The following is a 24,796-nucleotide window of genomic DNA, read 5'->3' as shown; positions in this document are numbered from 1 at the left end:
GTAGCTCCTGCTGCCACTGCCTGTCACCACACCGCTTGGTCCTGGTGTGGTGGGTGATTCTGTTACGGTTTTCTTCAGGTGAAAGAGAGTCGGACCAAAATGCAGCGTGGTTAATTCGATACAGCTTTAATGAAGATGAACACGAACAATACAAAAACAACAAACGGAATGTGAAAACCTATACAGCCAATTTTTTTTTAAATAAAAAATAATTTATTGCCTTCAATACCATTCATTCTTTTACAACTCATAATTTTCATACATACTCCAACAATGGTATTTTATTTTAACTAAACAAAACAAAAACCCCAAACAAAACCTCAGGGGAGCATCTTCCCTCCCCGTCACCCTACAAACTACCTTTCCCTATCTCCCCGTTCCTAATCTATCCCCTTGCAAATCTAAATGACACCCAGCCCTAAACCCCCCTTCCACCTCTCCTGAGCAGCATGCTGCCCCCACTTCCTCTCCTCCCTCTTCATCCTCCCCCTCAAATCTCTTTCCACCCTCCTCACTATCCCTTCCACCCCCCAATCTCTCCCTGTCTTCACCATGTTCTGCCTGGCTTCCCACAGCCCCCGTTTAAGAGACTCATGAGAAGCCAGAGCAGAAACCTGTCCCTATCCGTCCCTCTCGCTCTCCTTACACCTCTCTCTAACCTGGCCCACGTCAATACAAAATCCCCCCTTACCAAACCTAACAACACCCGTGCCCTAGCCCATACTACTCCGGCAAAGGCACAGTCCCAAAAGACATGGCGCACAGTCTCCTCCCTGCCACAAGAGGATCTTGGACAGGTGGGGGATTGCACCAAACTATACCGGTACATGATGGAACGTACCGGCAAGCACTTATGGAGGCTCAACCAATTCAGGTCCTTGAGCCTGTTGTCCAGACCCCGCGCCTGCACTCCCTCCTAGACCACTTCCGAGACCACTTCCGGACTCCCTGCCTTTCTGACCTCCTCGTACAGGTGCCTCTGATCTAAACCTACTCGGGCAACTTCAACCTCAGGGTGCGCACGCAGCCACTTGGCCGCATGACCAAAGTGCCACGGCAGCTGTTCCGCCCGAGGACCCGTGTTAGACCACACCATTACGCTTCTCGCCTGATACGAGAAGAACACCCGCAGGAGGTAACCGGATGGGTGTATCACTGGATGAGCAAGCTCCGTTAACAAGAAAGAAACAAAAATTGTGTCCAGCTTGAGGGGGAAATGTGGTACCCCCCTACCTCCCTCCCCGATGGGACAGATCATGCGTGCCCTGGCGACCCACTCGCACCTGCCACTCCACATGAACTGAAACACAAGCCTCACTAGAGGCCTCCTCAGACAAGCCGGCAATGGGTAGATGTACGCCAAATACAAAAGAGACGGCAACACATCCACCTTTAGGACCAGGACTTTGCCCATAAAAGACAAATACCTAGCCTTCCACATTGCTAGCTTCCTCTGTACCACTGCGATATGCATGTTCCAGTTTAGCGTCGCTGAGCCGGAGGTCTCAAAATGGACCCCGAGAATCCTCAGGGCCCCCTCACAGAGAGATAACCTCCCGGGCACATCCGTTCTACCGCGCCATCTACCGAAAAACTTGACGGAAGACTTTGCATGGTTCAGAACCGCTCCCGACGCTCTGGTGAAATCCCCAAAGATGGCAAGGGACCTTGTCAGGCACGAGTCCTTGCACAGCAGCAAGGAAGTGTCGTCGGCGTACTGCGTCATCTTAACACGCAGCCCACCACTTCCAGGGATCAACAAGCCTTCCACCCCTGTGTCTGCCCTAATGGCAGCCCCCAGAGGCTCCATGTACAGAACGAAGAGGAGAGCCGAGAGTGGGCACCCCTGCCTGACCCCAGACGAGAGGTCAAAAACGTCACCCAAGTGACTATTTACACTAACTCGGCACCCCGCTCCGACATATAATGTACGAATCCATCCTATGAACTTCTCCCCAAATCCTAATCGACCTAACACTCAGAATAAAAAGGATCTATTCACGCGATCAAAGGCTTTCGCCTGATCTAGCGCTGCTACCATTAAAGGCAGTCCTCTATCTTCAACCCAAGCGATGGAGTCCCTGATTAACTGTAGGTTCCATCTAATAGAGCGGCCCTCTACCCCGCACGTCTGATCCTCATGAACGACGTAGGGAAGGGCTGTGCGCAACCGGTCTGCTAAAACCTTTGCAAGTAGCTTGTAATCTACGCACAGCATGGTCAACGGCCACCAGTTGCCAAGGTCTGTTACTTCCCCCTTCTTATATAAAAGTGACAGCACACCAACAGCCATTGATCCCCCCGGGACCCTCGTCTCAAGGATGGCCTTCAAGACTTCGTGGAGCACTGGTCCAAGTATACCCCAAAACTTGAGATAAAACTCAGCCGGCAGCCCATCCATCCCAGGCACCTTCCCTTTTCCCATCCTCCTAAGAGCGCTCTCAACCTCTTCTAGTGAAATCTGGGCCTCCATCACTTCTCTAATGTCCTCCGGCAACCGCCTGGACAAGTGTTCTAAAAACACATTTCCCTGCTCTACATCTATTTCCCTTTCCTTAAATAAACCTTGGAAATGATCAGTTGTCACCCTGACCATATCCTCTGGTTCTCTAACTATACTACCATTTTCTTCCCTAACGCCATGCATTACCTTCCTACTCTGTCTGGCCCTAACCGACTTAAAGAACATAGCGGAACAAGTCTCATTGTGTTCTAGAAAGCCACTATGCGCACGCTCCAGGAAAGCTCGAGCCTTCCGCTCCTGCAACTCCCTGAGCTGCGCCTTTAGGGTAGCGGATCTCTCCCAGTCAAACGACCCGCCGAGGTTGCCTGCCTCGTACTCGAGTTCAATTAACCTTTGGACACGATCCACCTCCCTCCTCTCCTCCCTTTTTTTCCTCTTGCAATACCCTATTATAAAAGCCCTAATCCTCACCTTAACTAATTCCCACCACTCTAACACCCCCTAGCACATGGACCGGAGGCCTTCAAGCCTCCAAAAGAAACCATAAAACCCGTCAACAAAAGCCTGCTCCTCCAGCACATCCCGATCTAACTTCCAGTACCCCCTACCAAAAAAAAAAAAACAGGAGACTCACCCGATGCTCCCCTTCGCCATATCTACCGGTGAGAACACCATCCGTACTCCCGACATCCCCCCCTCTTCCTCCATCTCACCAACCCAGGATGCAGGAATAGTGTTTGGCTCCGGGGTGCCCTGCACCCTGGGTCTACCCCGACACTCCGCCCCCTCCCCAGTGGTGCAGCTGGTTTGGAAAAAAATCGGGGAGGCTGAGTCCCCAAACAAAAAACTCCCCACCTCCTCCTGTACCCAGTCCTGAGTCTTGTTAGGTGTGTCCCCACCCAACAGAAGTTGAGGGCCTGGGGAAACCAGCAGCAACCCAGAGGTTTCTCCCACCCCCATCATTCTCTTGGCCATCCCCTCCCTCTCACTGTCGGCCAATCGCACCCTCCTCTTCATTCTCTTCTTTGGTGATGGCGGCAGTGGAGAGATACCACCCTCCCCCCCTGCCAGCTCTTCCACCATACCCCTCATCTCTTCCACCAGGGCACTTTCCCCCCAGTCCACTTGCTCTTCCACCGTCTCCTTCTCCAACACTCCTCCCTCGCTTTCTTCTCTCTCATCCTCCTCCACTCGGTTGCCTTCTTCCGCCGCTTTTCCTGGTTCTCCCACTCCCGTGCCTTCCGTTTCCTTCTCTCTTCCATCCGCCTCTTCTTGCTCCTCCTCCTTCCTTGCGGCCTTCCCCTCTGGACCTGTACTCTGGTCATGAGGCGTGCTTCCTTCCCCTCCTCTTCTTCCCCCATCCCCCACTCCTGCTCCCCCCCCAGCCGCAGACGCATATGACCTCTGACGAGCCGGGCACCCCCGCCACAGGTGTGCTGACGATCCACACCCGTGGCACGCCTTAGGCTTGTCACAATCCCTCGCCTCGTGTTCCTCAGATCCACAAAATCTGCATTTTCTTGTGCTGCACGAGGCGAAAATGTGGCCGTAGGCCATACAGCGCCTGCAAAATGGGGGCTGACGTGCATAAAACAACGTCCCCCTGTCAGCCCCTAGGGAGAACATAGCAGGAGGATGGAGGTAGCCACCATGTCCCTTTGGGTCCTCCCTGAGGAGGGCCTGGAAGCCTCTTCTCCCATTCCAAAACCCAAGGGAGTCTTTGAGGTGCCTTGCTGAGGAGACGTTATCCATGTATCTCCCCAGAAAGGCCCTCATCTCTTCGTCCTTAATGTCTGGGTTGTAAATATTGACAGTTACAACCCTAAAGTTGTTCTTCGCCAGGCTTGTTATTTCATAGTGGCTCATCGGCCTCTCACCTCCCACTGCTCTTGCCCTTCTCAGGATATCATCGTGTTTCTCCTCTGTATATAGTGCCACGTCGTATGCTCCCTCCAACGAGTTGCCTTGGAAACAAAACACGTCCTTCACCGTCAGCTTTAGAATCCCCATCAATATTATCCTTCCAAAAGTTTCCCGTCCTAAAGGCTCCAACTCCTTTTCCTTCCAAGCAAACCGAATCGTGTTAGCCAGCCCAATCCCAGGGACCGACCGTGTTGATGGATTTAGCACCATCTCCGCAAGGAGAATGGCGCTCGTTCTCTTCTCTTCCAAAACAATGAAAAAAGAAAAACCAAAGTGACTGAGCCTATCTGGTGACAACAAATACAGAGACAGGAACAATCACCCACGAAACACTCAAAGAATATGGCTGCCTAAATATGGTTCCCAATCAGAGACAACGAGAATCACCTGCCTCTGATTGAGAACCCCCTCAGGCAACCATAGACTATGCTAGAGAACCCCACTAAGCCACAATCCCAAAACCTACGAAAAAAACCCATACAAAACACAACACAAAATAAACCATTGTCACACCCTGGCCTGACCAAATAAAGAAAGAAAACACAAAATACTAAGACCAGGGTGTGACACCCTCCTGATTTATATACAGGAGGGGCCTGAGGATGTACCCTTGTGGGGCCTCCGTGTTGAGGATCAGTATCGAGGAGGTAATGTTGCCAACCTTTTCCACCTGGGGGCGTCCCGTCAGGGAGTCCAGGACTCAGTTGCATAAGGAGGAGTTCAGACCCAGACCCAGGGTCATGAGCTTTTGTAATGATACCATAGTGCAGGGGCGTTAGGAGCCCCTGCCACATACGCCTTGTGTCCGACCCACTGAATTGCTCCTCCACTTTGACTCTATAAAAGTATTTAGTCAGCCACCAATTGTGCATGTTCTCCCACTTAAAAAGATGAGAGAGGCCTGTAATTTTCATCATAGGTACACTTCAACTACGACAGACAAAATCAGAAAAAAATCCAGAAAATCACATTGTAGGATTTTTAATGAATTTATTTGCAAATTATGGTGGAAAATAAGTATTTGGTCAATAACAAAAGTTTATCTCAATACTTTGTTTTTACCCTTTGTTGGCAATGATAGAGTAATAACATTTTAAATGCTCTGTACATCAAGGTAGAGTGTAGTTATGTTCCATGAAGGAAAGTTTATAGAGAACATTACCTGCGAAAAACAATTGTAAAGTATCTAAAAAACTTCTTCCATAAAATCAATCAAATGTTAAGCATATTTTTGGACAACAAGCTTTACTCGTTGCCAGAAAGCAATTCAACGCGTTGTGTACTTTACTGAGTTTCTGTGGCCTGTGTTTTCTAGACGTATCTTTTTTCTGCGATGGCGCTCTCTTAATCACAAATTTCCACTCAAAGGATTAGCACATAAATCATATTGCTATACCTGTCCATGAGTCACTGAGAGGAACGTATGTTTGTGTGTGTGTGTGTGTGTGTGTGTGTGTGTGTGTGTGTGTGTGTGTGTGTGTGTGTGTGTGTGTGTGTGTGTGTGTGTGTGTGTGTGTGTAAATATTCTGGGTACATGAGATTATGTCCGTTGTTTCATTCAGAAAACGCCACATTTTTTTTTTACCTTTATTTAAACAGGAAGGGCTCATTGAGATTTAAAATCTATTTTCCTGGCCAAGATAGGCAGCACCAAGTCATTACAAAAATTACAGACACACAAGTAATCCAGTAAAAGCCATATCATTCACAAGAGTATAACAAAATCAAAAACAGCTAATTAAAAACATTGACAGGTCAGGGAATCAGTCTCAAGATCATTCATCAGTGATTTAAAAATACTAATCGGGACAAGTTCTTCCAGTTTAAAAGTATTTTGTAAGGCGTTCCTAGACGATGGGGCAGAGTACATAAAAGCCCTTTTACCAAATTCAGTTCGGACATTTGGAACAGTTAGCAGTCCAGCGAACGAAGAGTGTACCCACTACATTTCTGAACAATAAAAATGCCCAAATAAAAAGGTAGTAAACCCAAAATGACTTTGCACCTGTGCCTGAGCCTACGAGTGACAAGAGAAGGCCAGCCAACCCCGGTATACAAAGTGCAGTGGTGCGTAAGGGTTTTGCAGTTTACAATAAATCTCATAGTGCCATGGTAAAGGGTGTCAATTGATCTCAAACACTGAGAGGAAGCGTTCATATATAAAACATCCCCATAATCTAGTAAAGGCATACATGTAGCTGATACTATTCTCCTTCTGGCTTCAAAAGAAAAACCTTATTCCTAAAATAAAATCCCAATTTCAGCTTCAATTTTTTTGTAAGTTGTTGAATATGCAATTTAAAAGAGAGGCCGTCATCAATTAAAATTCCAAGATATTTATATGAGGTTACAACCTCAATCTCCTTGCCCTGACAGGTAGTAATAGGTGAAAGGTTCAGAGGTCTATTTCTTGCTTTAGAAAACACCATTATTTTAGTTTTGTCAGTATTGAGGATAAGCTTCAATTGACACAAGGTATGTTAAACAGTAGAAAAAGCAGTTTGCAAGTTCTCCACTTTTGTAAGAGACAGTAAATAACAGTATCATCAGCATAAAAATTAAGTTGTGCATTTTGGACATTTTTGTCTAAATCATTTATATAAATAGTGAATAAGAGAGGACCAAGTACAGAGCCTTGGGGCACACCATTAAAGACAGACAATTTAACAGACATAAGCCCATCAAATTGAGTGCACTGAGTTCTATCAGACAGATAGTTAGCAAACCATGCAACTGCATGCTCTGAAAGACCTACACTCGACAATCTCTGCCTTAGTATAGCATGATCAACTGTATCAAAAGCCTTAGAGAGATCAATAAAAAGTGAGACACAGTGCTGTTTTTTGTCAAGGGCATCAGTGATATCATTTAAAACCTTCATGGCTGCTGTAATTGTGCTATGCTTCTTCCTGAAGCCCGATTGGAACATTGATCAAATAGATTAGGTAAATAAAAACTCTTTTAGCTGTTCACTCACAAGGGTTTCAAGTATTTTCACCAGTGGTGACAGCTTTGAGATTAGCCTATAATTATTTAAAGGAGTTGAATCTCCCCCTTTTGAAAGTGGTAGGATAAATGCTGATTTCCAGATTTTCTGAATTTCATTACATTCCAGGGTTAGATTGAACAGATATGTAAGTGGTTCAGCTATGAAATCAGCTGCCAAATTTAAAAAGCAGGGATCCAAAAGATCAGGACCTGCAGGCTTTCTCTGATCTAAGGATTTCAGGGCTTTATGTACCACCTGCACTGAGAATGGCAAAAAGCTAAAAGTTTGACCAGCTCTCACTGGTTCATCCACACAGGGTTGTACAGAGACAGAGGACACTGAATCAAACAGCCTACCAGATGATACAAAGTGCTCATTGAAACAATTCAGCATTACAGTTTTGTCATATACAGCAACAGAGTCCTTCAAAACACATAACTGTAATTCATTAACATTACTGTTTACTAGACATAGACTTAATAGCCTTCCAAAACTATTAAGGGGCAGCGAGGGACAGCGTGTATGTATGAGTCTGAATGTGAGTATTTTCCATTGTGAGTAGATTGGGTGTTGAGGTCGATTGAGAGAACGGGTTGGGAATTGTTGAGCTGCCACTGACAGCCAGGCGAAGAGCAAAAAGGAGCAGCTTCGACGAGACACTCCGCGGATGAAGAAGGAACTCAGGTCAGCCAGAGATAGGGTTACTATGGTTAACTTCAAGTAATGAAGTGCCGAGTTGAGAGAGACCCGTGATCTTTACACCAGCAAAAACAAAATAGTTTGCACTACACAACAACGAAGTTACGCAACCATAAATAAATAGGTTATTAGTAGGAACTTGGTTTAGGAACTTGGTTTCCATCACATGGAAACTGGTGGACTGAACTGGTGGGGTCGAAAACGACAATATTAAGTTGATTTGCCGGACGCTGCAGGTGGTGCATTGTATTTACTTATCCCTTGGATTGAACCTGAATTTGTGAATGTCTCATAGAGGGATTTGGATCCTATTTTGTATAGTTTAAAGCTGACCAGATCCCGCTAGCTTATCTTCCTATGAATGAACACAATAATGTTTTGTTTAGCAAGGTTAACCATCAGTCATTTTCCATTAAAACAACAGAACATAAGAACACAACAGAAAAACATGTCAGGAGCACAGCCACATCTCCAATATCCTCAGTTTCACAGCACCACACAGAACGAGCTTTCGCAGCCAAAAATACTCTGCATCGTTTCATTATTTTCTCTCTCTGCTTTCCTGACGAAAATCCTGAAAATCCATTAAATATTTTGACAAATCCGATGTCAAATTGACAAGGATTAATTTCCTTTAATCTGCCATGCCAGGGCTATACCCGGCTTGTTGCTGGTACAGTAGTAGGAGTGGCTACTGCCTGGCTCTGACTGGTTGTTCTATAGTGCCACTGACACTCAGGGCTCCAGTTCTCCTTGTCACTTTGAATCTATGTTTTTATGTTTCCTTTATGTAAGGGCTTGAGGAAGCAGGGACTAGGAGGCCACTATTCTCTCTTAATAATACCACTGCTAATATGACGCTCACTCATCATGCCTCCGCAAGTACTCATGGCTATCATTTTATTTTCTGAAATTAGGATAAGTGCCTTGTCATCTTTTGGAGGTATTGTTTTGATTCAGAGTGAAAGAGGAGGGTACTGCTAATGGGGGTGAGGTGATGGCATCCAAATTGAATAGTTCAAAGAAGGTTTGAATATTAATATTTTAAAGGGATAGATAGATAGTTTTGCAAAATTACATATTTCGGTATTTCTTTCTTTACCTTGAAAGCAGTCTATGGACAAGGAGTGACTGCAATCCACACGTTGTTTTGCTAAACACGCCACTACTATTAGCATTTTCAGGCCAAAAAATCTGAGCTATTGTCCTTTGAGCAATGTTTTAAATGTCGTGCCCATGACTGCTTTCAAGGAAAGGAAACAAAAATCTAAATATGTAATTTTGCTAAATTATGCCTTTAACCCTTTATACTCATGGGAATTGGCATGTATGGGTATGGCTCAATTGAAATGTTTCTTACAAAAGAAATATGAAAAGCATGTGCATAACCGTATTAGCAATTGAAAGGAAACAGTTTGGGAATTATTGGGAAATTATTAGACCAAAGGTCAGGACACAACAGTTCACCTAATAGTCTGGATACATTTCAGCAACATGATTCAAATATTTATAGAAAATCTGGGGTAAGTGCAACATAAAACAAAATAATTACAGGGGTTTGAGTAAAATAACTAATGGGTCCTCCAAGTGGCCACACACCTCTCAAACGTGGGCACAGTTCCTAAGTAATTTCAATGCACTTTTATGACTCAAAGAAGAGTCTTCAACTATAAGGTGCTTTTATGAGCTCTCCTAGCAATGACACTTATTGTTGTTTTGTTTGGAACACAACCCTGCATCCCCAACATAACACAATTACTGTTGTTTACACAATCCCCCAAAAATGGTCCATTATAAATCGCAATCAGGGTCAGATAGGCATCATTTGACCGCTTGACTATTGCCAACATGATTAGCTAAGTATAATAAATAAATATGGTATTACAGTGTTAGGCTTTCACAATGCAATTCAGGGAAACAGATCATTATTTTGGTGCGCATGGAAAGGTGACATGAGTGCATTCAGGTGCGTGTTTCTACTGCACATTTTCTTCACAATAGACAAACCGGGGATCATTCTATTCAGAATAACACATGGTAACTTTACATCAAACATAGTGATCATAAATGTTGACACTGTATATGACATGAGTGGAAATGTGAAGTGCACATTTGGACTCCTGGGTGTTCTCCTCAACGTCTCATCTTTCAAAATACATAGTCCTCTTAATAACGGTGTTTCCCTCAATCAGACAACAAAAAATGTGCTAAAGTTACCTAATTAGCAAGAGGGATAGGGGCAACTGCTTGTTGCGCGAGGTGCTCAAGTTCAGAACAGCTGTCAGTCAAAAAATCTGTTGATAAGCAAATGCTTGCTAAGGTTACGGTTAGTACGGAAACCCAAAAGCCCAGGGCAAAGAAAATGATAAAAGTTGACTCTTGGAATTCTCATCCAAATGACTTAGTATCTTGTTCCAACGACTTAGAATCTCATTTGAACGATTTAGTGTCTTGTTTGAACGACTTAGTCTTTTCCCTATGTCGTTCAAATGACTTAATTGTTCTTTTATCTACTTAGGCCTCATTTGTTATGCAGCGTTTGTCAGACAGTTGCTGCAGCCGTTCATGAACTGATTACATCCATTGATATGATAAATTCTCCTTCCAGACTCACATTAAGCATCTCCAATCCAAAATGAAATCTAGAATTGGCTTCCCTATTTCGCAACAAAGCATCCTTCACTCATGCTGCAAAACATACCCTCATAAAACTGACCCTCCTCCTACCGATCCTCGACTTCAGCGATGTAATTTACAAAATAGCCTCCAACACTCTACTCAACAAATTGGATGCAGTCTATCACAGTGCCATCCTTTTTGTCACCAAAGCCCCATGTACTACCCATCACTGTGACCTGTACGCTCTCGTTGGCTGGCCCTCGCTTCATACTCGTCGCCAAACCCACTGGCTCCAGGTCATCAACATGTCTTTGCTAGGTAAAGCCTGCATTATCTCAGCTCACTGGTCACCATAGCAGCACCCACCCGTAGCACGCGCTCCAGCAGGTATATCTCACTGGTCACCAACAAAGCCAATTCCTAATTTGGTCGCCTTTCCTTCCAGTTCTCTGCTGCCAATGACTGGAACGAACTGCAAAAATCACTGAAGCTGGAGACTCATATCTCCCTCACTAGCATTAAGCACCAGCTGTCAGAGCAGCTCACAGATCACTGCACCTGCACATAGCCCATCTGTAAATAGCCCATCCAACTACCTCCTCCCCTTACCGTATTTATTTATTTATCTTGCTACTTTGCACCCCAGTATATCTACTTGCACATTCATCTTCTGCACATTAATCACTCCGGTGTTTAATTGGTATATTGTCATTATTTCCCAACCATGGCCTATTTATTGCCTTACCTCCCTTATCTTACTTCATTTGCACACACTGTATATAGACTTTTTCTACTGTATTATTGACTGTATGTTTATTTATTCCATGTGTAACTGTGTTGTTGTATGTGTCGAACTGCTGTGCTTTATGGCCAGGTCGCAGTTGTAAATGAGAACTTGTTCTCAACTAGCCTACCTGGTTAAATAAAGGTGAAATAAATAAAAATGATTACTCATTAACAGTTCTTTGATAGGGCTACTTTGAATGCCCAAACATAAGTGGGCCAACAAGATCTCATGGTTTTACCAATTTGACTTCAGATTCTTTGGTCAGCGATGTGACCAAGAACCCGATGGTCACTCTGAAAGAGCTCCAGTTCCTCTGTGGAGATGGGAGAACCTTCCATCTCTGCAGCACTCCATCAATCAGGCCTTTATGGTAGAGTGTCCAGACAAAAGCCACTCCAAAGTAAAAGGCACATGACAGCCAGAGTTTCCAAAAGGCACCTAAAGGAGAAACAAGATTCTCTGGTCTGATGAAACCAAGATTGAACTCTTTGGCCTGAATGCAAAGCATCATGTCAGGAGGAAACCTGGTACCATCCCTACGGTGAAGCATGGTGGTGGCTGCATCATGGTGAGGGGATTTTCTCAGCGGCAGGGGCTGAAAGACTAGTCAGGATCGAGGGGAAAATGAACAGCGCAAAGTACAGAGAGCTTCTTGATGAAAACCTGCTCCAGAGTGCTCAGGACCTCAGACTGGTGTGAAGGTTCACCTTCCAACAGGACAACAACCCTAAGCACACAGCCAAGACAATGCAGGAGTGGCTTCGGGACAAGTCTCTGAATGTCCTTGAGTGGCCCAGTCAGAGCCCAGATTTGAATCCAATCGAATATCTCTGGAGAGACCTGAACATGGCTGTACAGCGACGCTCCCCTCTGCCAAATGTGCTTCGCAACAAAGTAGTGAGTAAAGTGTCAGAATACTTATGTAAATGTGATATTTCACTTTTTATTTTAAAACAGTTTTTGCTTTGTCATTTAAGGGTATTTTGTATAGATTGATTTTTGTATTATTTTTTTATTTCACCAATTGTTGAAGGTAGGTAACAACACCTCCGCCACACTGATCCTCAACCCCACAGAGCGCATGCTCAGCCCCCTCCCTGTTCACCAATGACTGTATGGCCATGAACGTCTCCATCTCAATCATCAAGTTGGCTGACAACACAACAGTGGTAGACCTGATGACCAACCATGACGAGACAGCCTACAGGGAGGAGGTGAGACCCCTGGGGGAGTGGTAATAGAAAAATAACCTCTCCCTCAATGTCAACAAAACAAAGTTGCTGGTTGAGGACTACATCGACAGTGTCTCGCTCTGACCTTAGAGATCCTTTTATTTCTCTGGATGGTGCTACCACGGTGAAAAGTCCAGACCAGGTCTCCACCGTGCACATCCCCCCAGAATATGCCGATTTGGATCTCGCCTTTTGTAAAAAAGAAGGCGACTCAATTACCACCTCATCGACGGGGGGATTGTGCGATAAATCTCCTGGCAGACGCTACGCTTCCCAGGAGACATTGGATCCCCTGTCGCAAGCAGAGACGGTGGCTATGGATACATATGTCTCGGAATCCCTGCGTCAGGGGTACATTTGGTCCTCCACTTTACCCGTCTCCTCGAGTTAATTTTTTGTGAAGAAGAAAAATGGAGGTCTGCACCCGTGCATTGACTATAGAGGTCTCAATCAAATCATGATGAGGTACAGTTACCCGCTACCTCTCATCGCCACGGCGATTGAGTCAATGCATGGGGCTCGCTTCTTCACGAAACTGGATCTCAGGAGTGTGTATAACCTGATGCGTAACCGGGAGGGAGACGAGTGGAAGACAGCGTTCAGTACCACCACAGGCCAGTATGAGTACCTCGTCATGCCGTACGGGTTGATGAATGTTCCATCAGTTTTCCAATCCTTTGTAGACAAGATTTTCAGGGACCTGCACGGGCAGAGTGTAGTGGTGTATATCGATGACATTCTGATTTACACACGCCGAGCACGCTACATGCGCCGAGCATGTGTCCTTGGTGCGCAAGGTACTTGGACAACTGTTGGAGCATGACCTGTACGTCAAGGCTGAGAAATGCCTGTTCTTTCAGCAGGCCTTCTCATTCCTAGGGTATCGTATTTCCACATCGGGGGTGGAGATGGAGAGTGACCGCATTGCAGCCGTGCGTAATTGGCCTACTCCCAATTACTACCAGAGATTTATCCAGGGTTTTGGCCAGGTTGCTGTGCCCATTACCTCACTGCTGAAGGGGGGTCCAGGGTAGCCTAGTGGTTAGAGCGTTGGACTAGTAACCGAAAGGTTGCAAGTTCATATCCCCGAGCTGACAAGGTACAAATCTGTCGTTCTGCCCCTGAACAGGCAGTTAACCCACTGTTCCTAGGCCGTCATTGAAAATAAGAATTTGTTCTTAACTGACTTGCCTAGTTAAATAAATGTAAAATAAAAAGGTTGCAGTGGTCGGCTGAGATGGACAGGGTTTTTGGGCAGCTAAGAGTTCTGTTTACTTCGGCTCCAGTGCTGGCCCATCCGGATCACTCTTTGTCATTCATAGTGCAGGTGGTCACGTCCGAGGCTGGGTATGTTACAGATTACAGCTTCCCTCTGATTATCGTATTAACCCCTCGTTCCATGTGTCTCTCCTCATGTCGGTGGTGGCTGGTCCGCTCCAGAAATCTGAGGTGCGGGAGGTCCCTCCACCACCTTTGGACTTCGAGGGGGCCCCGGCGTACATCGTTCATTCCATCCTGGATTTGAGGCATCGGGTGTGGAACCTTCAGTACCTGATGGAGTGTGAGGGGTACAGGCCGGAGGAGAGGTGCTGGGTTCCGGTTGCAGATGTTTTGGATCCTGAACTGCTGTGGGAGTTTCACAGTTGCCGGCCGGATCGCCCTGCGCCTCATCCTCCGTGTCATCCTCGAGGCCGGTGTTGGCGCACCGCTGGAGCCACGCGTCAAAGGGGGGGTACTGTCCCAACTTCCGCTGAAGTCGGCTCCTCTCCTTGTTCTGGCAGCGTTCGGCGATCAACATCACCAGCTTTCTAGCCATCGCCGCTCCATTTTCCATATATCCATTTGTCTTGTCTTGTGTCCATTCATTTACCCAATCAATCTACTTGTATTTAACTCCCTGTTATGTTTTGTGTGTAATCGTTTCATGTTATTGTGGTGTTTAATTACGCACTTTATTTTTGTATGTTCCGTGTTTTGAGCGCATTTGATTAATGTAGTGCTCTCGTTTTTGGAACTAAAATAAAAGTGTGCCTGTTTTCATCACTCTACTCTCCTGCACCTGACTTCGCCTCTATACACCCGTTGACAGAAGGAGCACATTGTTCCCCACTGTGTTTGGGTAAGTAATCATTGGTAGAGTGGCTCTTTTCCCTCGGCATGCATTTTTTCACTATTTTGAATGTCCAAAGAATCCATATTTTCTGAAATATGAACACAGAAATACTGGACATTTTGAACTCTTATTATGTTGGTGATTTCAACACCATTATCTCAGAAACCCTAGATCCTCTCCAATTTGCTTACCGCCCCAAAAAATCCACAGATGATGCAATCTCTATTGCACTCAACACTGCCTTTTCCCACCTGGACAAAAGGAACACCTACACTACCTGTCAAGTTTGAGAACACTGTCACGCCCTGGGCTTAGTTATCTTTGTTTTCTTTATTATTTTGGTTAGGTCAGGGTGTGACATGTGGGATTTGTGTTTTGTCGTGTCTAGGGGATTTATGTGTTTTGTCATGTCTAGAGGGGTTTGTATGTTTATGGGGCTGTGTCCTGTCTAGGTAAATTGTATGTCTATGGTTGCCTAGATTGGTTCTCAATTAGAGGCAGCTGTCTATCGTTGTCTCTGATTGGGAACCATATTTAGGCAGCCATATTCTTTGGGTATTTTGTGGGTGATTGTTTCCTGTGTCAGTGTTTGTGCCACACGGGACTGTTTCGTTGCCATTACTTTATTATTTTGTATCTGTGTTCGTGTTTAGTTATTCTTATTAAAAACCATGGACACCTACCACGCTGCGTATTGTTCCGATCCTTGTTTCACCTCTTCAGAGGAAGAGGAGGAAATCTGCCGTGACAAACACCTACTCATTCAAGGTTTTTTTTCTTTATTTGTACTATTTTCTAGATTGTAGAATAATAGTGAGGACATAACTATTAAATAAAACATTTGGAATCATATAGTAACCAAAAAAATGTGAAACACATCTAAATATATTTGAGATTTGAGATTCTTCAAATAGCCACCCTTTTCCTTGATGACAGCTTTGCACACTCTTGGCAAAAATAAAGAAAAACCCCTGAATGAGTAGGTGTTCTATAACTTTCGACCGGTAGTGTATGTGAGAATGCTATTCATTGACTACAGCTCAGCATTCAACACCATACTGCCCTCAAAGCTCATCACTAAGCTAAGGACCCTGGGACTGAAGACCTCCCTCTGCAACTGGATCCAGGACTTCCTGCCGGGCCGACCCCAGTTGGTAAGGGTAGGCAACAACACATCTGACACGCAGATCCTCAACACGGGGGCTCCTCGGGGGTGTGTGCTCAGTCCCCTCATGTACTCTCTGTTCACACATGACTGCAAGGCCAGGCACGGTGTCCACATCACCAACAAACTATCATGGTCCAAAAACACCAAGACGGTCGTGAAGAGGGCACAACAATTCCCCCTCAGGAAACTGAAAAGATTTGGCATGGGTCCTCAGATCCTCAAAAAGTTCTACATTTGCACCATCAAGAGCATTCTGACCGGTTGCATCACTGCCTGGTATGGCAACTGCTTGGCCTCTGACCGCAAGGCACTACAGAGGGTAGTGTGTACGGCCCAGTACATCACTGAGGCCAAGCTTCCTGCCATCCAGAACCTCTATACTAGGCCCTAAAAATTGTCAAAGACTCCAGACACCCTAGTCATAGACTGTTCTCTCTGCTGCCGCATGGCAAGCAGTACCGGAGAGCCAAGTCTGGGTCCAAAAGGCTTCTTAACAGCTTCTACTCCCAAGCCATAAGACTCCTGAACAGCTAATCAAAAGGGCTACCCAGACCCCTCTTTTACACTTCTGCTACTCTCTATTTATTATCTATGCATAGTCACTGTAACTCTACATACATGTACATATTACCTCGACTAACGGGTGCACCCACACATTGACTCTGTACAGGTCCCTCCTGTATATAGCCTCGCTATTGTTATTTTACTGCTGCTGTTTTATTATTTGTTACTTTTATTTTCTATTTTTTACTTAAACTTCTTAAAGCATTGTTGGTTAAGGGCTTGTAAAGTAAGCATTTCATTGAAAGGTATAGTAGACCTGTTGTATTTAGCGCATGTGACAAATACTATTTGATTTGACAAAATTACAATCATGGTCTTGAATTGAACTCACATTTTACTGATCTCGGTCTTGACTCAGTCTCGTTTTGAGAAATGGTCAGTGTTTTCGGGTTATGCAGTATGTTTCTCAAGAGATGTAGCTGTGTGTCTGCCAGAGATGTGACTTCACTGTTATGCACTATCATGGGGTTATGGTGTAACTTGGTGTAATTGCGTTTCTACAGTATCGTGTGTGTAGAGTATACAATATACTGTAAGAGTATGTGTGTGGATGAGAGGCCAGTTGAACAGTGCAAACTCTGGTGTTGCCATCAATAGTTAATGGTGAATTGAAAAGCCAAACACTGTGTCACTGACAGCCAGTGGGCTCACAATTACAGCATGCGGTTTCAGCTTCTTGGATCGGGTTCGCATGCAATTAGTCCTCTACATGTGATAGGGTTATCACCACCTTGGGTCACCAGGCACAACTGCCCCAAGTCACCCAATACAGAGCCGAGCCAGAGGTGGGGACCAGAGATGAGGCTGGGGATGAGGGTGATGGTATGGAGGAAGGTGCATTGTAGTTACTTAATATAAAAGGTGATAGTGGGAAATGTGGTTAAGGGATTTAGGAGTGTACTTCTTCCATCATGTAGGCTACATTTCTCTTTTGGCAGTAGAAACAACTTTCAAACCTAAATATTATGTTGAGATGAATTTTTAACATATTCGCAATATTATCTGGTGAGACTTTTAAAGACCACGCTTTGGTTAGGCTCAACATTTGCACCTGATACTTCTGAATACCCATTATTTCAACGCCTCTTGCAAAGATTATGATTGCAACCTGTTAAATATAATATTTATTCTACGGTTGTGATGGATTGCTTTGTAAGACATATTCCATACCAGAAGTCCAGTCAAAAAAGAAGCAGGGTCCTAACAAGATTAAACACCATATTTGCAATGGTATCTCACTATAAAACAGATAAAAGTTGATCTTAATCATTTCAAAACCTACTGCAAACTCTCATAGCAGGGCCGGCCCTAGGCATAAGCGATCACTTGGGGCCCCGTGGCTGCTAGAGTGCCCCCAACAAAAAACACACATGCCAAAGTGAACATGCCAAAGTGCCCTGACCTCCAGGGGCCTCACATTGATTTTGTTAGTCACACTAACTCAGATATCATATTAGTATTGCATAAGTCATGGAAAAATGTGTAGAACTGCAGGAAATTAGTTTGAAAACTGCAAAAAATGTTTCTCCACCCTATGGCATAATGTGGAGAATTGCATAATGAGTACAATTGCATGAAATTAGTTAAAAAATTGCTAAATCTTCACTTCACCTCACTGTTAATTCTGTAAAATTGTAACAAACTTGCTTTAAAACTGCAACATTTTCTCTACACCCCATGGCAAAATGTGTAGAATTGCAGGAAATTAAGTCTAAAACAAAAAAACAAAAAAATTATCTGCTGCAAAAGAAGAGGGCCACTAAAATGTTTTGCCCACCGGGAATTTTCTTTGCTTAGGGTCCACAAAAGACTATGGCCAGCCCTGTTCCATACCAATGCAACTATTTAGAAATATTCTGCAAACTAATTTTAAATGTGTCTGTTTGCTTTAGTAAAGCCTATACTAATAATAATAATAACCCAATAGACTGAACCAAATGGGATTGTTTGTCAAATAAAAAAAGCATGAAACGTGATGGACTAAATGTAATCTTCAGCAAGGTCATAAAGGCTAGATTGAATAAATCCCTTCTCGAACATGCAAGGCCATGGCACATTGCCTACGCATTATCTAGGCTATTTTGGTGTTTACTTTGATTAATGCAACACGTTCAAATGCAAAACGTCACTGGTATAACAAATCTTACCTATGGTCGTGATCACCGTGATTGCAAAGTAAAAAGATCCAGCGAATTTCCACTGTACCCCGGCTTTGTGAGGCTTCAGCTGCAACACCACCCTCTCCAGCTCATCGAAGTTGAATTGAGAGAGATTGTAGGTGTTCATAAGCTCTTGTTTTCGGTCGTACACTTTCTTTTTCTGGGTTTTCTCCTTCTTAGATTCCAAGGCATCGAAGACAGCCGCACCGACTAACAGGTAGGTGAACGTGCAAATGATGAGCGACAGGGTCCTCACGTTTTGTCTCTTCATGGTCAGGGTGAGTAGACGGGCTCCAGAAGTTTGAACGCGGATCTTGAGGATGGGGAGCTCGGCTGGTTCATGGCTAGGCTGTCTCTATAGACAGGGACAGTGGCGCTATGAAAGCTCTCTGATTACCTTATTTGCCGATGCGCCCATTTACTCGCGGAGCTGTTCGTTTCAGCACCACCCACTCCTATTGCGAACCCCCCTCACACTGCGTGCCTTCTGCGTGTGCGTGCTCAGGGTCTGTGCGTTTGTCTGCAGAGAGCGGGAGGTAGGCAACTGTAGACGGCAAGTTTTTGGTTATATCACCATTTGAAAAAATTGTGCTGTTTTTTGACATTGCATTAAAGGAAAAAACATCCCATTGCCCACCACAACTTTATTTCAACACGGAAAGGTGATATTTGGTTGAGACGTTGATTAATGAGCCGAAAGGTTGGAAGAGCTGACAAGGAAAAGATCTGTCGATCTGCCCCTGAACAAGGCAGTTCGTAGGCGTCATTAAAAATAAGATGTTGTTCTTAACTGACTTGCCTAGTTATTAAATAAAGGTAAAACAATTACATGTCAACCTTTATTAACCCACTAAAGAAAACATCCAGAAGTGTGATGAATTCCCAATGTGTTATCACTATGGTTTCAACCATTTAACAACACAACACAAAATGTGTTATCACTGCAATTTCAACAATTTAAAAGCACAACAAAGTTCAAATTAAAATACAATGTCAGATATTTTGTATATCACTGTGGTTCATCTATAATAGCACAACCAAATAACCCGGATTGCAGTTGAGATTACATTAAAAGTACATTGTGCAAGTGATCAATGCTGCTAAAAATTCTGCACAGTTTTTAACAGCAATTGTGAAGATTGCCACAGACCTGTGACCTTTGCATGCTATCTTGAACATGATTACATAAGAAGACACTTACAGTTACAGTAGGCTAACCTCAAAATGTGTCCATGGATGTGTTGAACAACAACGGTTACATTCGTTTGTAAGAACCTTAACTTTAGGCTAGTTACTGTAATTACAAAAATATGTATTAATTGTGTTTGGTTGACAATGCAACGAAATATAAAATCTATATATTTATTTTTCTATATATTTTTTTAGGGGGTAGATCAGCTTTAATATTGCAGATAGATTGTAGCTTCAATCAATTGCTTCAATCAATTGTCTGCATCACTTCCAATCCCCCATATATTATTTTGCTAATATATACATACACATACACACATATACATACACATAGAAATACATACATACATATAAATACATATACACTACCGTTCAAACGTTTGGGGTCACGTAGAAATGTCCTTGTTTTTGAAAGAAAAGCACATTTTCTGTCCAATAAAATAACATCAAATTGATCAGAAATACAGTGTAGACATTGTTAATGTTGTAAATGACAATTGTAGCTGGAAATGGCTGACTTTTAATGGAATATCACTCCTGTCATCCAATGGCACGTTTTGTTAGCTAATCCAAGTTTATTATTTTAGAAAGCTAATTGATCATTAGGAAACCCTTTTGAAATTATGTTAGCACAGCTGAAATCTGTTGTGCTGATTAAAGAAATAATAAAACTGGCCTTCTTTAGAATAGTTGAGTATCTGGAGCATCAGCATTTATGGATTGGATTACAGGCTCAAAATGGCCAGAAACAAAAACCTTTCTTGTAACGGTCATCGTATGAATAAGGTAAGGACCAAGGTGCAGCGTTGTACGTGTTCATGTCACGCCCTGGTCTTAGTATTTTGTGTTTTCTTTATTTATTTGGCCAGGCCAGGGTGTGACATGGGTTTATTTTGTGGTGTGTTTTTGTATTGGGGTTTTAGTAGGTATTGGGATTGTGGCTTAGTAGGGTTGTCTAGAAAAGTCTATGGTTGCCTGAGGCAGTTCTCAATCAGAGACAGGTGATTATCGTTGTCTCTGATTGGGAACCATATTTAGGCAGCCATATTCTTTGAGTGTTTCGTGGGTGATTGTTCCTGTCTCTGTGTTAGTTGTCACCAGATAGGCTCAGTCACTTTGGATTTTCTTTTTTCATTGTTTTGGAAGAGAAGAGAACGAGTGCCATTCTCCTTGCGGAGATGGTGCTAAATACATCAACACGGTCGGTCCCTGGGATTGGGCTGGCCAACACGATTCGGTTTGCTTGGAAGGAAAAGGAGTTAGAGCCTTTAGGACGGGAAACTTTTGGAAGGATAATATTGATGGGGATTCTAAAGCTGACGGTGAAGGACGTGTTTTGTTTCCAAGGCAACTCGTTGGAGGGAGCATACGACGTGGCACTATATACAGAGGAGAAACACGATGATATCCTGAGAAGGGCAAGAGCAGTGGGAGGCGAGAGGCCGATGAGCCACTATGAAATAACAAGCCTGGCGAAGAATAACTTTAGGGTTGTAACTGTCAACATTTACAACCCATACGTTAAGGATGAAGAGGTGAGGGCCTTTCTGGGGAGATACATGGATAACGTCTCCTCAGCAAGGCACCTCAAAGACTCCCTTGGGTTTTGGAATGGGAGGAGAGGCTTCCAGGCCCTCCTCAGAGAGGACCCAAAGGGACATGGTGGCTACCTCCATCCTCCTGCTATGTTCTCCCTAGGGGCTGACAGGGGGACGTTGTTTTATACACGTCAGCCCCCATTTTGCAGGCGCTGTATGGCCTACGGCCACATATTCGCCTCGTGCAGCACAAGAAAATGCAGATTTTGTGGATCTGAGGAACACGAGGCGAAGGATTGTGACAAGCCTAAGGCGTGCCACGGGTGTGGCTCGTCAGCACACCTGTGGCGGGGGTGCCCGGCTCGTCAGAGGTCATATGCGTCTGCGGCTGGGGGGGGAGCAGGAGCGGGGGATGGGGGAAGAAGAGGGGGGGAAGGAAGCAAGCCTCATGACCAGAGTACAGGTCCAGAGGGGAAGGCCGCAAGGAAGGAGGAGGAGCAAGAAGCGGCGGATGGAAGAGAGAAGGAAACGGAAGGCACGGGAGTAGGAGAACCAGGAAAAGCGGCGGAAGAAGGCAACCGAGTGGAGGAGCATGAGAGAGAAGAAAGCGAGGGAGGAGTGTTGGAGAAGGAGACGGTGGAAGAGCAAGTGGACTGGGGGGAAAGTGCCCTGGTGGAAGAGATGAGGGGTATGGTGGAGGAGCTGGTGGGGGGGGAGGGTGGTATCTCTCCACTACCGCCATCACCAAAGAAGAGAATGAAGAGGAGGGTGCGATTGGCCGACAGTGAGAGGGAGGGGATGGCCAAGAGAGTGATGGGGGTGGGAGAAACCTCTGGGTTGCTGCTGGTTTCCCCAGGCCCTCAACTTCTGTTGGGTGGGGACACACCTAACAAGACTCAGGACTGGGTACAGGAGGAGGTGGGGAGTTTTTTGTTTGGGGACTCAGCCTCCCCGATTTTTTTCCAATCCAGCTGCAGCACTGGGGAGGGGGAGGATTGTGGGGGTAGACCCAGGGTGCAGGGCACCCCGGAGCCAAACACTATTCCTGCATCCTGGGTTGGTGAGATGGAGGAAGTGGGGGGGATGTCGGGAGTACGGATGGTGTTTTCACCGGTAGATATGGAGCAGGGGAGCATCGGGTGAGTCTCCTGTTTTTGTTTTTTTCTGTCTGGGTTTAGAATTTGAGTGTATTACATGTTTTTATTTGATTCTTTCATGGGGTCTAATTTTACTTTTGTTACTTTAAATGTAAGGGGTTTAAGGGATTTTGTTAAGAGGAGGGCGGTTTTTAGTTATTTGGAGGGTGTGGGGTTTGATTTTTGTTTTTTACAGGAGGTTCACCTGAGGGATGGAGGGGATGTTAGTAGGTTTAAGAGGGAGTGGGACAAGGGGGAGTCGGTTTGGGGTATTGGGGGGGTGCACTCATCGGGGGTAGGGATTTTGTGTGGGCACAGGGAGGTAAAAGTGGAGGATTCTTTTGTGGTAATGCAGGGGAGGGTTATAGGGGTGGATGTCACGATAAGGGATTGTAAATTTAGATTAGTGGTGGTGTATGGGCCACAGGTGGTGGCAGACAGGAGGGAGATGGTGGACTGTCTGACGCCCCTGTGTGTCACAAATAGGAAATTAGTGATAGGGGGGGATTTTAATACAGATTTAGGAATAGGGGGGGATAGCAGTGCAGGCGCCATTACCAGGCTAATGGCTTGCCATGGTCTGGTTGATGGTGGTCTGCACACTACTCCGAAAATGGCCGGTCCTACATGGCGCAACTCCAGGGGGGTTGAGCGGAGGCTCGACTATATTTTTGTACCCAGGTCTTTGGGTAAGTTGTCTGGGCGGCTGTTGCCTGTTTTCTTTTCGGATCACGACGGGGTGCTCCTGCAGGTGGGGTCTCCAGTCTGCCTCTTTGGTAGGGGGTACTGGAAGTTAGATCGGGATGTGCTGGAGGAGCAGGCTTTTGTTGACAGGTTTTATGATTTCTTTTGGAGGCTTGAAGGCCTCCGGTCCATGTGCGAGGGGGTGTTAGAGTGGTGGGAATTAGTTAAGGTGAGGATTAGGGCTTTTATAATAGGGTATTGCAAGAGGAAAAAAAGGGAGGAGAGGAGGGAGGTGGATCGTATCCAAAGGTTAATTGAACTCGAGTATGAGGCAGGCAACCTCGGCGGGTCGTTTGACTGGGAGAGATCCGCTACCCTAAAGGCGCAGCTCAGGGAGTTGCAGGAGCGGAAGGCTCGAGCTTTCCTGGAGCGTGCGCATAGTGGCTTTCTAGAACACAATGAGACTTGTTCCGCTATGTTCTTTAAGTCGGTTAGGGCCAGACAGAGTAGGAAGGTAATGCATGGCATTAGGGAAGAAAATGGTAGTATAGTTAGAGAACCAGAGGATATGGTCAGGGTGACAACTGATCATTTCCAAGGTTTATTTAAGGAAAGGGAAATAGATGTAGAGCAGGGAAATGTGTTTTTAGAACACTTGTCCAGGCGGTTGCCGGAGGACATTAGAGAAGTGATGGAGGCCCAGATTTCACTAGAAGAGGTTGAGAGCGCTCTTAGGAGGATGGGAAAAGGGAAGGTGCCTGGGCTGGATGGGCTGCCGGCTGAGTTTTATCTCAAGTTTTGGGGTATACTTGGACCAGTGGTCCTCGAAGTCTTGAAGGCCATCCTTGAGACGGGGGTCCCGGGGGGATCAATGGCTGTTGGTGTGCTGTCACTTTTATATAAGAAGGGGGAAGTAACAGACCTTGGCAACTGGCGGCCATTGACCATGCTGTGCGTAGATTACAAGCTACTTGCAAAGGTTTTAGCAGACCGGTTGCGCACAGCCCTTCCCTACGTCGTTCATGAGGATCAGACGTGCGGGGTAGAGGGCCGCTCTATTAGATGGAACCTACAGTTAATCAGGGACTCCATCGCTTGGGTTGAAGATAGAGGACTGCCTTTAATGGTAGCAGCGCTAGATCAGGCGAAAGCCTTTGATCGCATGAATAGATCCTTTTTATTCAGAGTGTTAGGTCGATTAGGATTTGGGGAGAAGTTCATAGGATGGATTCGTACATTATATGTCGGAGCGGGGTGCCGAGTTAGTGTAAATAGTCACTTGGGTGACGTTTTTGACCTCTCGTCTGGGGTCAGGCAGGGGTGCCCACTCTCGGCTCTCCTCTTCGTTCTGTACATGGAGCCTCTGGGGGCTGCCATTAGGGCAGACACAGGGGTGGAAGGCTTGTTGATCCCTGGAAGTGGTGGGCTGCGTGTTAAGATGACGCAGTACGCCGACGACACTTCCTTGCTGCTGTGCAAGGACTCGGGCCTGACAAGGTCCCTTGCCATCTTTGGGGATTTCACCCGAGC

At 45.3% G+C, this 24,796-nt stretch overlaps 1 protein-coding gene across 1 annotated transcript in view; it reads right to left on the bottom strand.

Annotated features, from left to right (window-relative positions):
- The window catches only part of LOC109866685 (potassium channel subfamily K member 3-like), a 60,169-nt gene extending 41,014 nt beyond the window's left edge, over positions 1-19,155 (bottom strand). The window contains exon 1 of the mRNA XM_020455471.2: positions 18,706-19,155. Within this exon, the coding sequence (XP_020311060.1) occupies positions 18,706-18,988 (283 nt within the window). The 5' untranslated portion in view covers positions 18,989-19,155. The remainder of the gene's footprint in view (positions 1-18,705) is intronic.
- Between the last annotated feature and the right edge of the window lie 5,641 nt (positions 19,156-24,796).

The sequence above is a fragment of the Oncorhynchus kisutch genome, linkage group LG21 (genome assembly GCF_002021735.2).
Source record: "Oncorhynchus kisutch isolate 150728-3 linkage group LG21, Okis_V2, whole genome shotgun sequence".
Lineage (NCBI taxonomy): Eukaryota > Metazoa > Chordata > Actinopteri > Salmoniformes > Salmonidae > Oncorhynchus > Oncorhynchus kisutch.
Note: the sequence above shows the minus strand (reverse complement) of the source record. Positions and strands in the feature narration are given on the sequence as shown.